Source organism: Cheilinus undulatus, linkage group 6, assembly GCF_018320785.1.
Source record: "Cheilinus undulatus linkage group 6, ASM1832078v1, whole genome shotgun sequence".
NCBI classification, from domain to species: domain Eukaryota; kingdom Metazoa; phylum Chordata; class Actinopteri; order Labriformes; family Labridae; genus Cheilinus; species Cheilinus undulatus.
Genome location: NC_054870.1, coordinates 25,697,834 through 25,712,224, shown reverse-complemented (window position 1 = coordinate 25,712,224; position 14,391 = coordinate 25,697,834). Strand labels below are relative to the sequence as shown.

General features: G+C 38.5%; 1 protein-coding gene across 2 annotated transcripts in view; it reads left to right on the top strand.

The window, feature by feature from the left end:
• The window catches only part of slc8a1b (solute carrier family 8 member 1b), a 212,397-nt gene extending 198,860 nt beyond the window's left edge, over nucleotides 1-13,537 (top strand). For both annotated transcript variants that reach the window (XM_041789129.1, XM_041789128.1), the window contains exons 10-11: nucleotides 5,963-6,066; nucleotides 6,207-13,537. In XM_041789129.1, coding sequence (XP_041645063.1) covers nucleotides 5,963-6,066; nucleotides 6,207-6,479 — 377 coding nt within the window. In that variant the 3' untranslated portion in view covers nucleotides 6,480-13,537. The remainder of the gene's footprint in view (nucleotides 1-5,962; nucleotides 6,067-6,206) is intronic.
• The last annotated feature ends 854 nt before the right edge of the window (nucleotides 13,538-14,391 follow it).

Sequence of the window (14,391 nt, the reverse complement as noted above, 5' to 3'; positions counted from 1 at the left end):
GCAAGTCCACCTAAAAAACTAGAAAAGCACTCAGACAGCGCAGACCTCCACCATTAGCCCTATCTCCCAATAGTAAAGAATCCTTTAAAAAAATTCCTGTATCCAGACGGTGATCCGGATCACTCCCAAAATATAATCAGTTCTTCCTTATGCCATTTCCTGAAAATTTCATCAAAATCCATCCTTAACTTTTTGCTAACAAACTAACAAACAAACTTATAAACTAACTAACAAACCCTGCCGATCACATAACCTCCTTGGCAGAGGTAACAAAATGAAGGTTTGACCTTGAACAGGCCACTCCTGCTCAAAAACCCTCAAATGTGGCCGAATTAAAATGATTCTGCAAAGAAGAGCAGAAATTCCTCTACACTGATATGAAGGACTCATCACCAGTTATTGGAATCGCTTGCTTGCAGTTGTAACTTTTTCACATACAGTAGGGTCAGGTAGGTTTAGAGGGCTTTTTTCCCTTAATAAATGAAGCCATCATTTTTGTACTTACTTTGTCTAATATTGAAATTTGTTTTATGACCTGATATTAAAGTGTGACAAATGTAAAAAAAAATCAGGAAATGGGCAGATACCCTTTTCACAGCACTGCAGATCAAGTGCAGATAAAGGCCTAAACTATTGGCTCAATACGTGCTGGACCGAAAACTTTATCCAGACACTACCACAGTCGTGCCTTAAGTGTCTCCAGTGTGTCTTTACACAGGTATGTAGGATCCTGTTAGAGTGTTGTGGTGCAGTCTGCAGACAGTGGCATGGATCATCCTCTAAATATGAAGAACTACCAACAACAGCAACGGCTGGCTAAATATGTTTTAACCTTGGCTTCTGTCTCCCACCACTGCACACATACACACACATGCAGAGCTCACATCCAGACACACAGCCCATGCTAGAAATCTAGATGTATTACACTGAAACACAGGAAACTGCTGCAGCTGTAATTACTTTGACCAACAGACCAACATTAATGTCTCACACTGACATATTAAAGGCTGAAATAGGGTTTTGTACCCTTGCACATAATCACAAATACAACCAAACACACATACACACACACCTATACTGTGACCACCATGTTCTATTAGCATAAGGCTATCTGTCATGTCTAGCTCAGGTGGTCTCCATCCTCCCATTTAAGGAGCTCAAGGGTAAAGGTGATTTATGGCATACTACTTTACACACATAAATACACACAGACAGCACAGCACATACAAACATATGTGCACGAAGGGAAAGTGTAATATCCAAACACACAAAAGCATACTCACTCGCTTACAGCTGGATTAAAAGGAAAAAGGATTGAATAAATACAAACACACACACACAACCATGTACAGAGAGAGCTGCCAGAATGGAAGCAAAGTACTTGGGCCTTTCTGGGGTTTTCAGCCTTATTAACAGAACCTCCCATGGCCCACACGCACTGACAAAAACACGCATACAAACACAGCGGAAGATCACACAAAAACCCACACAGAGCCAAACTGCATGTTCTGTGGCTACAACAGTTTAAAAAAAGGAAAGGCATTTTTCATCTTGTGCTGTGGCTACATGATGATTAACCCCGTTCATCACAGTTAGTCAGGATAACACACCCACGCACAACCCCCTAACCACCCACCATCCACAGGCAAACATTGATGGAGGAGGAAATAACAAAACAACAGCAGTTGAACTGTAAAAGACAATAAAAAATAATAGTTGCTTTTGCATTCAGCTAAAGACCCTGAGCCTCATCAGTTTACGGTTATAAAATGTACTTAGGGCACACTATGCATGTTTTTATGCCAGCCACAGAAAGCCTGTAAGTACAGTTAAAGTGAGAAAAATGCATCCAGAGGCTCGGTGTGATAAGTAATGGCTGTATAGGGAATAATAAAGCACTATACTAAAAGCTAGTCCTTAACACCAAAGCGTCTGCAGGGTGGTTTATTATTAGAATGTTTTCTTCAATGTGAAATTTCATAAAGGCTAAATACACATCTCATATACCCACTTTGATTCAGAAACCAAAGCCAACTGCATAACAGATGAAGAATTCTGATTTTACTTTGGCCTTCAGCCTCGAGAGCGTTGATGAGTTCATAAGCGGACTTCAAAGTTTAAACTTTTATTGATTTTATAAATCAATCATGGTCAATATAATCTGGCTTTTCCAACAAAAAGATCTAGAAAAAACACATCTCTTATGTCAAATGAAAACAGATTTCTACAAAGTAATATGAATTAAAGAAAAACATGTCAGGTATAATAAGTGATTGCATAAAAATTCACCCCTTTCTAGTGACTGACCTAATTCAACTTGCCAACTGGTGCTACTAGTCTAACAGTTAATGAACTGAGGATCACCTGAGTGCAGTGAATGTGTCTCAAGTGATTATAGTAATGATAAGAAAGGAAATAAAACACATTGGAAATGTTAGACACAGATTAATTCATTCCTATTGATTAACCTCTCTTAATCAAAATAACAGAATTAAAATTATTAAGTGTAAAGATTGGCTTTTTGCTTCACTAATACACATACAAGGCCAATCAGGTAGCATTTCATTTTGTCTTGAATGTATTTATAGTCACATTTAAAATTCCCAGGATGAGGATAATTAAAATGTCTGTAACCTGACCTTTCTCAGTTCTAAACATTAAAGCATGTGCTGTGCACAGTTTTTTCTTGTTTCTTTGGAAATCCATTGCTCCGAGAGGATTTTTCCTCAATTCTTTTTCTTTTCATTCTTCTATCTCAACCAAACCACTGGGTTAAAATGTACAAGTCAGGAAGAAGTGGCAGATAAGCATGAGCATATGAATGCCCTGGAGTGAGTTCTTCCATTTTAAGAGGCAAGAGGGAACAGGAGAGAGAGGAAGACAAGCTGGAGGAAAAAGGATGAGGAGGTAGACAGAGAGACACAGGGACAGAGAGAGAGAGACTGTTTGATTGATGGACAGACAGACGAAAAGGGCAGATATCTCTCCAGGGAGGACTAGTCTCATAGAGGGGGCTGCAGAGTGGAACCTGTTTCACACACATGCCAAGGCTGAACATGCGAGCATCCACCCACTCAATCAGACGCACAAGCTCTGAAAGACCAATTGATGAGCGACACATGCAAGCGAAAGCCTTTACCAGCTGGTGAAAGCATGGCATCAAATTGGACCCAGGTGGTACTAACACACAACACATGAAACTCACACAGGAAACACACACATACAGAGAGAGGAACACACAAACAGCCTTGATACGTACACACACTTAAGGCCAGCAGGCTTGTCCTTGAAGCATAAAGGTGTTCTGGAAGATTTATCTTTGCCCGACTCTTCCTTGGCCCAATGCCTCTCCCTCCTTCGATCCTTGTCTGCCACTCCCATCGTCCTTTTTTTCCTGCGCCAGTTTGGCTGCCACTTTAAGAAAGCCCTCTTTTTCTCTATTTCCTCTTCTCTTTCCTTCCTTTTGTTTTTTTTTCACTGTATCTGGCGGACAAAAGGATGAGGATATGAATCACAAACAACAGGAAGATGGCAAGGAAATTAGCGAGCGAAAAGAGTGCTAACTGACCATTTGGCTGTTTGCATAGTGATTGTGCTCTCGGCCTATTGTCAAGATTTGGCAAGGTCTCAACACTTTCAGTGCTGTGAGTAAAACCGTGCCTGTGAAGCTGTAGCTTTGCAGGCTTAAAACCAGGGGAACATTTTGGGACTGAACAACGTCATGCTGATTAGTTGTCAGACCAAGATTTGTTTGCTCTGCAAACTGAGACTCAGCCTTGTAAATTATTGATCTTGGACCAAATCTGGCCTGTGCAGGCTGCCAGTGACAGAACAGTGTAACAGGATTAAAGATTTGGTTTCTAATTTAAGGTTCCCTGTTTAAATGTGGAAAAGGGGATTTACACGGTATTCTGTATTAATAATTTTAAGTGTTCTGCCTTCATCAAAGTGTCCCTCTCAGTTTTGTGTTGTGGAGTAACCCAAAAATTACTGAAAACCAAGAGAGTTCAACTCCAGATGTCAGTTTGTTTGTACCAAATACTAGGAATATCTAGTCAGTTATCTAGTAACTCTTACTTACTGTATAATGAACAGCACTGCTTCACTGAGGCTTCAGTTTTCTTTAGCCTTCACTCTCTGTAGCAACACTGTTGGTGTTCAAATTTGTCTGTGTTGCAAAACTTTGCTCTGGGAACATGATGCTAATTTCCTGCTGTCATTGTTGAGGACTGTTAAATGAGTTACCAGCTCTTCACCACATCTGTCCATTGGTATGCTAGGCAATCATTTTGCCACTACCTGTAACTAATAGCTATTATTTTCTTTCTTTTGTTGACTCTAGTTCATTTTCCATTGCATCCTATGCAATTCAGTTTCAAGAAACATCATTCAACCAAGACAGCAGTTTGCTATTTTATAGAACAAATTAAATCTTCTTAACAGTGGAGGTGTTGTTGCTGCGGTTTTCCTTGATTTCAAAAAAGCGTTTGATACTGTAAATCATAATTTTTTTTTGTCTAAATTGTCAAAGTTTGATTTTTCTGGTAAAGCACTGACATGGATAGAGTCATACTTATGCTCAAGAAAACAGTGTACAAGAATTAATGACACATGCTCAACTGTTGTTGGTTGTAATGTTTGAGTTCTGCAAGAATCAATCCTAGGGCCTATTTTGTTTAGTTCGTACATTAATTATCTGCCCCGATCTGTCACGAGGTACAGAGATATTTACACCCATGCTAAAACAAGAGAACAAGCTGCGTCCAAACTCTCTGCAGCATTAAACAAAGTCTCAGATAGGCTATCTCGCAACTTTCTAACACTTAATGTGAGCAAAACTGTAGGAATGAATTTTTATATCAGGAGAAATAATACACCTCAACCTGATATGACTGTAAAAGGAGAGGTAATACAAATTGTTGAACATTTCAAGTTTCTGGGCATAACAATTGACTCCAATCTCAATTTTAAGACACATGTAAAAAATGTAAGAACTAGTCTTATGAACCTCAGGCATGTCAGGCAGGTACCCTTGGCCGCTGCTAAACTATTCATGCACTCAGTGATTTTTTCTCATTTATCTTACTGTGTCATGGCCCCTTTCAAATAAATTAATAAAATAAACTAATGAAATAAAAATAAAAATTATACATTACAAGTCATTTTTTTCCATCTCTGCCTACCTTTCGCAGTTTTATTATCAGTCCTAGTAGAATTTGTCAGCCCTTAGTATCCAGGCTTCATAAGAAGATACAAAGGTATTCAGCCACCTAACCATTACAGGAACATGCACTGTAATGACACTTTTTCTAAATGCATGTCCATGCATGTTTCTGTTGGAATTTGTGCCCATTTATTCTGTAGAGCATTTATGAGGTCAGGCACTGATGTTGGATGAGAATGCCTGGCTCGCAATCCCCGTATCAGTTCATCCCAAAGGTGATTGATGGGGTTGAGGTCAGGGCTCTGAGCAGGCCAGTCAAGCTCCTCCACACTGAACTCATCAAACCATGTCTATAGTCCCTACTTTGTGCAATGGGGCTCAGTCATGTTGGAATAGAAACTGGCCTATTCCAAACTTGCCCCAAAGTTGGAAGCATAGCATTGTCCAAAATGTCCTGGTGTGCTTAGCATTGTGATTGGTCTTCACCAAAGATAAGGGGCCAAGCCCCAATCCTGAAAAACAGCCCCATGCTATTATCCCTCCTCCACCAAACTTGACATTTGGCACATTGCAGTCAGGCAGGTAACGTTACCCTGGCATCCACCAACCTCTGGTAGATATTGCGGCTAAGAGAACTTCCTATGCAGATGATCTTATCCTTTTATTTTTTTTTTTTTTTTTTTTTTTTTTTTTTTCTAACCGTGGCAGTGCCATTAGTTTTAGAGACTCCAATTCCAACCATGCATGTATTCAAATGCCCAATGTATAAAATGTGTCTTTCTTTTTATCTTTTCCCAGATACCTTTGCCAGTAAGGTAGCTGCTATCCAGGATCAGTATGCAGATGCATCCATTGGTAATGTGACGGGGTCCAATGCTGTCAATGTTTTCTTGGGCATTGGGGTGAGTCCAACTCTTTTAAAGATTAACTGATTAATTCAAGCAGATGTTCATGATTGTTTTTCATGCTTTCATAGTTGAAATTATCTTTTATAACCAGCTGTTTCTTGTCATGTTAATCAGTTTGATTCTGCTCTTGACAGGTGGCGTGGTCCATCGCTGCAATCTACCACAACAGTCAGGGGAAGGAGTTCAGAGTGGAACCAGGAACTCTGGCCTTCTCCGTCACGCTCTTCACCATCTTTGCCTTCATCTGTGTTGCCACACTGATGTACCGAAGGCGGCCAGAGATCGGTGGAGAGCTGGGAGGGCCCCGGACTTCGAAGATCATGACCACCATGCTCTTCTGCAGCCTGTGGCTCCTCTACATCCTCTTCTCTTCACTGGAGGCCTACTGCCACATCCAGGGTTTCTAAAGTAATGCTGATGATGAGGAGAAAGGTGGGAAAGAAAGATAAAATGGAGGAAAAAACCAAGGGGAGGTGGATGAATGGATTTGGAAATGAAGGCTGTCTCACTGATCTATCATTCCCTCCCTTTACGCAATAGACTGAATGACAGTTGAATGGATAGATGTACAGATGAAGGAATTGAGGCTGCATTAAAGCATCTAAAGTCTGAATGAAGGAAATACAGATGCATGGAAGGACAACAACAAACAGGAAAATCACAGGAGCTTGAGGGCTCAGAAGATGATGAAATAGTTGAAATAATGAATTAAGTGACACTTTCTGGTCTCAATATTTAAAGTTCAAACTGATCAAGTTGTCTTAAATCCATACCTGATTTAAACCCATTAAAACCCTCCCAAATTATGTCCTACTGGGATCAACCATACAAAAAAATCTAAACAAGTTTTATCAAGACAACAAGTGGAAGGTTAAAGAGACCAACACATTATCACAGCTCCTAGGAAACGTGGTGTCAACATCTATCCTGTTAAACCCATCTAGACAGAGCAGTGCTGTTTCTGCATCAATCTACAGTTACAGGCTGCAATGAGATGGAAAAAGAACAGTGAATAACTGAACCAGTTTGTAAATGCATGGCCTGACTATACTGAAAACACAATCATAAGAAACTGGATGTATTGCCAACAACCGTTTAATGACAACAAAATGTGTGTGCGTTGGTGTGAGTGTGTTCCTGTGTTAGTGTGTTGTTGGAAGATGGTCAAGTACTGTGAAAAAACGCCTCTGATTATGCTGTCGCTATGTAAGACAGAGTATGCTTTCGTATTCCAGGTCTTTATGACTCTTGCCCTCCCAGCCTGTAGAAAAGCTGAATAAGACTCTTTTGTGTGAGGGCAAGTTCAACGAAGCAAAATGTTTTGAAGGTAGGAAATGTAAATATTAAGAGCTGAAAGTACACGTCAGCTCCATTATGGTTCTTCTGAATGTCTTGGTTACGCCATACGCTCTTGATTGGGCCCCCTCTGTTGCTTTATACTGTAGATATAAATGATTTAAGGTCTAAGTTGAATCAAGAAGGGGTTAGTGTGCTTTTACCTTTAATAGGCCACGTCTGAAAAGACGCAACGGCCACTCTACCGTTAAAAACTGTTAGAGAAACTATTATCATTGCATTAATACTAAGGTTTATCTTGCTTGTTTTTTGTTTTTTTTTCTTAAACCATGGAATTCCGATACCTGATTTTCCACCTCAGTAAGTGTCAGTCGTTTCATTGCAATACACTAGACTAAAAAATGTAGATACCACCCTCTGTGAAACCTCATAGGCTGTCTGTTTTTACAACTCCTCCATTGTTGTATATCTCACATTGATGCCCATTGGTTCACTCAACAGCTCCAGACATTATCTCTGCGTGTCTTAAGCACCTGGCTGGTCAGTGGACCAATCCAAAATCCTCAAGGGCTTTGTATGAAACAACCACTTACACCTAACCCTGACCCCTGATTTATAATTCTTCACCAAGATTGGTCTTCAGGGAGCTATTTAACAGGGATTTTTATTCCTTCACATAAGACACCATCTGCCCCATTTACTTACTCAGTTGCGATGAGTTGATGATGACATTGCCAGATGTAGTATCCAGAGATTTCATATTTGAATAAGTGACCCAGTGATCCAAGGTGCTTGGTCAGACCAGGCCTAAACCTTTGGGAGCGTCCTTACCAATACAGCAACCTTATTCCACATCAGACTATCCAAGCAATCTTCTTACTACTTTGTAAATTCCATCCCTCAAGCATGTGACTCATCAATTCTTCAACAAATGTGGTAATGTGTTTTTACTGAAGGTCAGGTTTTGCTCTTGATTTAAGAACTAGTATCTTATTTGCATGAGTCCTTGCTTTGCACCTGCATTTGAAATCAACAACTGGCAATCCAGATACTGGTAATTCAGTCCAGATACTGGAGGCAACAGATGATGTTAGAGTCCATAGGAAATTGCTGCTGGTGAAGAGGTAGTCATACTAACAAGTACAGGTAAGTTGTAGGTAAGATGACCCCTGATGGGTACATCATATCTCTCCAACCCAGACTATGTAGTAAAACACGAGTTCAGCCAGATTTTCAAATCTTCAAAGTTCATAATAGTGACATACAGCAGATCCCTAGGTGTTCTGCTTCAGGGTACAGGCTAGCAAACCTGATCTCATAGACCGGCCAAGGCTTTTCACTGTCTGGTTATAGGCTACATGTATCAGAAGATGCTTTTAGGAGCACAACATTACCATAAATAAGATATTTAATTTGGGTTGTAGTAAAATTAACCTCACTTGAGTACTAGTGCAAGAGACTGTCATTGACAAACACCAACTTGCTGGGAATCATCTGACATGATTCAGACATAAACAGACAAATGGAACATAGAAAAGTGGCTTAAAAACCTGTCTTGAAAATTTCCAGGCCTACTGAATCTCGACTATCAGAGAGGTTTACACTTAAGACTGTTAACTCCTTTACATGTCATCCGTAGAGATCTCATAGAAAATAAAACATACTATTAATGTGGGCGTCCATGGTTTGTTTAATGGCACTATAATATACGCATCCAAATTGGCCAGAAATTTGCTGTTGATGTTGTGTTTTTTTTTACTTGGTGTTTAATATTATAAGTAGTAATTTAATCATCATCTGTAAAGTTAGTTGTCCAATCTCCTTGTAATCACTTGTAATCAATTTAAACTTGGCAAACTCTTGCCATGGAACACCTTTAATCCTTGTGTGAGAGTAGAACTGAGCAGAGCTGCAGATTCGATGAGTTTGGCAAATCCAACTAGGATGATTTCTGCAAATGTTTCACCTTTTGTTGTCATGAACACATTTTTTCCTCATTCCTAAAACTAGATATTAGGAATATGGGAACACTGCAGAGTGATTGATTCAAGTGAAACGTTTCAGTTGATCTTGGAAATTCAGAGTTGCCAGTCGTATATGTCTTGGCAAATGGCCTCTGAACTTTGAATTATGGCTTGGACACTACAAGCAATTTCAGTACCTTGAGTAGCCAAATCATAGTTACATGAATGTGATCAACTTAGGTGTGATTTCACTCCCAGCTCTAACATCAGATTTCTGAGGTAAATGGAACACAGTAAACATTTACCTACACTGAAAAAGGAAATTGTGGACACACTTTTAAAAAATGCTTCAATGTGTGGCAATTAGGGCTGTCAAAAGATAAAATTCTTAAATTGTGATTAATCGCCATATTTGTGTTGTTAATTGTGATTAATCGCATCCTATTCATTGCATTTGAAAATTGCACTGTTTTGCATTTAAGATTGTTATTGTGTCGTTTGGGATTTTTCTATTGTCTTTAACTAAGGGTCATTGAGTTCCTGTTTGGGTACAAAGTAGACCTGCTTTTATAGACATATTGAACATTAAGACATAAACATAACTCTGGAAGACAGAACTTGTTATGGATTAAAAAGGAAATAAGAGGACAGTAATAATTTGATATCACAAGATGCATTTGACTTTGTTGGACTTTTTTTTTTGTTTAATCACTGCAGCTATAGGGAGATTCTTCAGCGGCTTAACCAAAGTGATGAAAAGGAAAATAAAATGTGCAATTAATCACATTTTTTTTTAAGTTGAGCACTAATTGTGGATTGTAATGAAGCACAATTAATGTGATTAATCTTGATAGCCCAAGGTACAATCAATTGAATTAAGTTTATTCAACTCATATAAGCTGCAACTTCAGTTTACTTCATGTAACTTGTAACTTGAGTTGAATAAACTTAACCCAGTTGTTTATGAACAGTTGAACACATTTTTTAAGTAGGGCCACAGTTTTCTTTTTTCAGTGTAATTCAAGCTGCAAGGTTTGCATTCTGTAATCAGGCCACCTTGAAAATGAGTAAACACTTGCATACAGTTTTATAATACAGTAATTCACACTTGTGGAAAAGTTAAATACTATGTGATGTAAAACCAAATGTTTAGAGCATTATATGAATATGATTTACATAGGTACCACTTGTATTTGCCAAACTCTGCCCAATGTGTGCGCCCTCTTTAGAGTAGCTGTTCTCTTGTGAAGGCCTTGGAGTGGCAGTTTACCCCTGTTTTGCCAAAGGGAAATCTTTCTATCTGAAATAATTACACTCCAACCTGTAAAGGGTTTTCTAACCAATGGATCTTTCTTAAAACACCAAATATTATTCATATTTCATTAACACTCTGAAAAGAGACAAAAAATGCCTTGTTGTTGTTTAAACCTAACCAGAATATTTCTATTTAAATTTGTATGCATTTGTCTCTTCACTGGCATGGAGCTTAAGGTTTATACACTGTAAAAAGTAAAGCTAGCTTGTGCTAAACAAAAAAAAAAAAAAAAATATGTGGAAGCTGTTCGCCTCACTTTCTGAGTAACTTCAACAGGGTATAAATTATCTCTAAGATAGCTTAATCATGTTGGACGTACTTAAAAGAAATGCCCGCTGCCTACTTTTTCAGAGTGAACTTGTGCAGGAATGAAAAGCTTGCAGTAGTGTAGTCGCTGCATCAAGTAAGTTTGTTGCACAACATTTTTTTCAGAAGCAAACTTTTTGCAGTGATGGGAGATACTTCTTTTGTTGCACCACCTCTTTCAGTGTATCGATCTAGGCTTGAATTGAAGCTGTTTGCAGAGTAACGACAGCTGCTCAAACCACATGGTGTTTGGACCAAGATGGGAAGCTAAAATTAGCCAGTCATCTTAGCTGTGACAAGCAAGTTTGCCCTCTTTACCTGCCACCGACCAAGTCCTTTCTGTACTAAACGTACCTTCCTAGGACCACAATAGTGATTGAACATAGCTTCCTGCCTTGGTTTGGACTTATGAGGTTTGAAGGGTCCAAGGTTAGCCAGGCCACCGCTGTAAATATACCATTAAAAAGCAAGCAAGGAGTGCATAAATGAGCTGTAGACTTAAGTAGATGTTTTTTTATTATTCCTTTGTACTGGGGTTTTAAGAAGTTCAGTTTTAATTGAAGGAAAAGTATTGCACTGGTTCCTGTTGCTTATGTGAAACGGCTATGATGTTTCGTTTAAAGAAGTTGCTTCAGTTGTAAACAACAACAACCGTTTTGTTTTTTGACTCTAATGCTCACAATAATAATGTTGTGCCCGATGTCAAGAAAAATTACAATGGTGTTGAATCAGTGGTGAACCATTTGCTTCTGATGTAAAGAATAATGATGTGTTTTGGTTGCCTCGTTTACTTCTTAACTGACTGTCTGACAGACTGAGGAATAAGTGACTGCAACAATAAACAAATAAATGAACGAAAGGATGGACAAGCTGGTAAACGCTGAGCAACGTCACACCGAGACGTGGTGGAAAAATAAACGCTACCAGAGAGATTCGCCACCCTTAAAGCGACATCTAATGAGTACAATGTAAATGGATGGTGATAAAGAGAGGTGAAGAGAAGGAGAAAGGAGATGAACAATAAAAATAAAAAAAAAGATGAAGTTACAGCCATACCTTGATTTCTGGGTCAGTGAGACTGAAATGGACTTCTCCTGCCCAGCATGTGTATTGTTATGGTGTCTCTCTGTCCTCCTGTGTCTCTTCCCCCTCTTTCTGTCTTTCTTTCTCAGCTGCTGAAGCAACCAAAACAGGCAGCGTTCCTTTTGTTCTGTCCTCTCTCCCAAAACTCCCTCTTTAACCCTTCGTCTCCCGATGCCATGTTTTCCATATTTTGGAATGTCAATGTGCTACTTGTTGACACTGTGCATGAATGATAACATGTCTGTATATAGTTATAGAGAATTGTATCCCATTCCCCTGGTGTTGACAAAATAATGGTTTGAATGTTGTACAGATTCAGGTTTTCCGTTCAGTTCTGTTTTATTTCTAATGTATGTAGAGCTTAAAAACAATATGTTTTTAACTTAAAGAAAAGCTCTTTTGTTTTGGAGTTAATTGCACATTACTGATAAATTAAGTTTTTTGTTGTTAAAAAGGCAATATCTGCTGTTATTGAATGAAAGATGAGATCTTAAAGGAGTTATGTATCTAAATAAATAATCTATATGGGAGTTGCATGGGTTGTTTGTACAAAAAAGACACTGCTTGCTACTTCTAATACCGTGGCTGTATTCTCTGACAGAGGGTGAGGAATAATGTATGTACATCTAAAGGTTATTTTGTCATTAAAGAAATAATAATATAGTGTGTATATACTGTACAGTGTTATAAGTGAGGTGGACTGTGTGGCCATCACGCTAACCGTAGAGAGTTAATTCTACATATTTATTTAAAGGTAACAAAAACACTCACTACACTCAAGAATGACATATATTGCCTTTTTGGAGAAGTTGTTATTGTTTTCTCTTTTTCTGCTTTTTCTTACTCATCCTCTCTTGCTGCTCTCTCTTTTCCATCTTTATCTTTTTTTTTCTTTTAATCTTTCTCCACATCTTTGTCTTCGATTCGACTCAAGGGGTGTTGTCGGCAGGTTTTTGTCAGTCTTTTAAAACAGCTTCTGACCCAGACAGTGCCACTTTTTCTATCCATCTGTCTGCCTGTTTATCATCTATTCATCGCTATACTATAATATCCTTTAGAGTTAGTACAGCATGTCTGTCCATGTCTCCATCTGTCAGAGTCCCATCAAGTATTTTTGTCACCATCTGTCAGCCATTATTCTCTTTCCTTGAGCCCTCCCTCTGCTACAACATTTTTAAATTTAATTTCCACGTCTTTCTTTCTGTCTCTGCTCTCCCAAAGGGTGTAGTTGAGGTTTCATTGTTTTTAACTTGATTTGGTGTGTTTTTTTTAATCGAATAATAACCACAACATTTATAATGTTGGTAATTACAACATTTTTTGTCTGTTTGCCGCTGTCCTCTGTGTGTGTGTGCGTGTGTTATTTTTTTAAATTTGTTTTTAATATTAATTTTGTTGAACACAAACTGACAGGAGGAAAGTTGTTGTATGTGTGTTGCCACTAACTGTGACTGCTCTCCATGGTACTTCTGATAAAACCAATTAAATAAAGTTTGGGATACCCTGTTTCAGAGACCCTGTGAGTCCACTGCCTTTCTACTATGTGTGTGTGTGTGTATGTGTGTGTGTGTTTAATCTTAAATGAAGAGCTTTATTATGACAGTGTAATTATTATGCAAATGTATATCAGGGATTAGAAGTAAACAGGATAAATGTCTTGTGTTTGTGTGTATGTGTTCAAGGCGTGTGTGTATTCTCTTACCTCTACTACAAATAACCATGATTGATTAAAAAAAAATACACAACAATATAAATATAAGCAGACAGGATGATATTGAAATAGAAGATGTTTTCATGCAAATACACACCCAAAGGATCCCCACTAATGGAGAGATGTTAGAGTGATGGCCTTGCTGCTTTTGTTGAAGCGCTGCCAGGAGCTGTTGGGGGTTCAGTGCCTTGCTCAAGGGCACTTTGACAGTACTCAGGAAGTGACCTGGCACCAAGTCAAAGTTCAGATATGGTCCAACAGGGACTTGAACCGGCAACCCTCCAGCCCAAGTCCTTAGAGACTGAGCTACCGCCACCCGAAAGATTAAAGACGACAGAGAGAAAAAAGAGAGAGCTATTATCAATAATTGTAGCAGGTAAAGTAGAGTTGCTCTTAGATTCAATATTAGATTAAATTACTGTTCTAGTAATGGAAATAAAAGTATGGAAGAAGGCAAAAGACAAAAGTATTCACTTAAAAATATTCAAATGTTTGCAATTATTGGGTCACTTTAGGAAAAGTAATTCATATTTCACTTAAATATTTAGATTTTGTGTTTTTACTGCTGTTAAAACGCCAAGATGGGTAAAATATGACTGAAAAACTAAAAGCCTTTAAAAGTTAATTGAATATATTAACTTAAT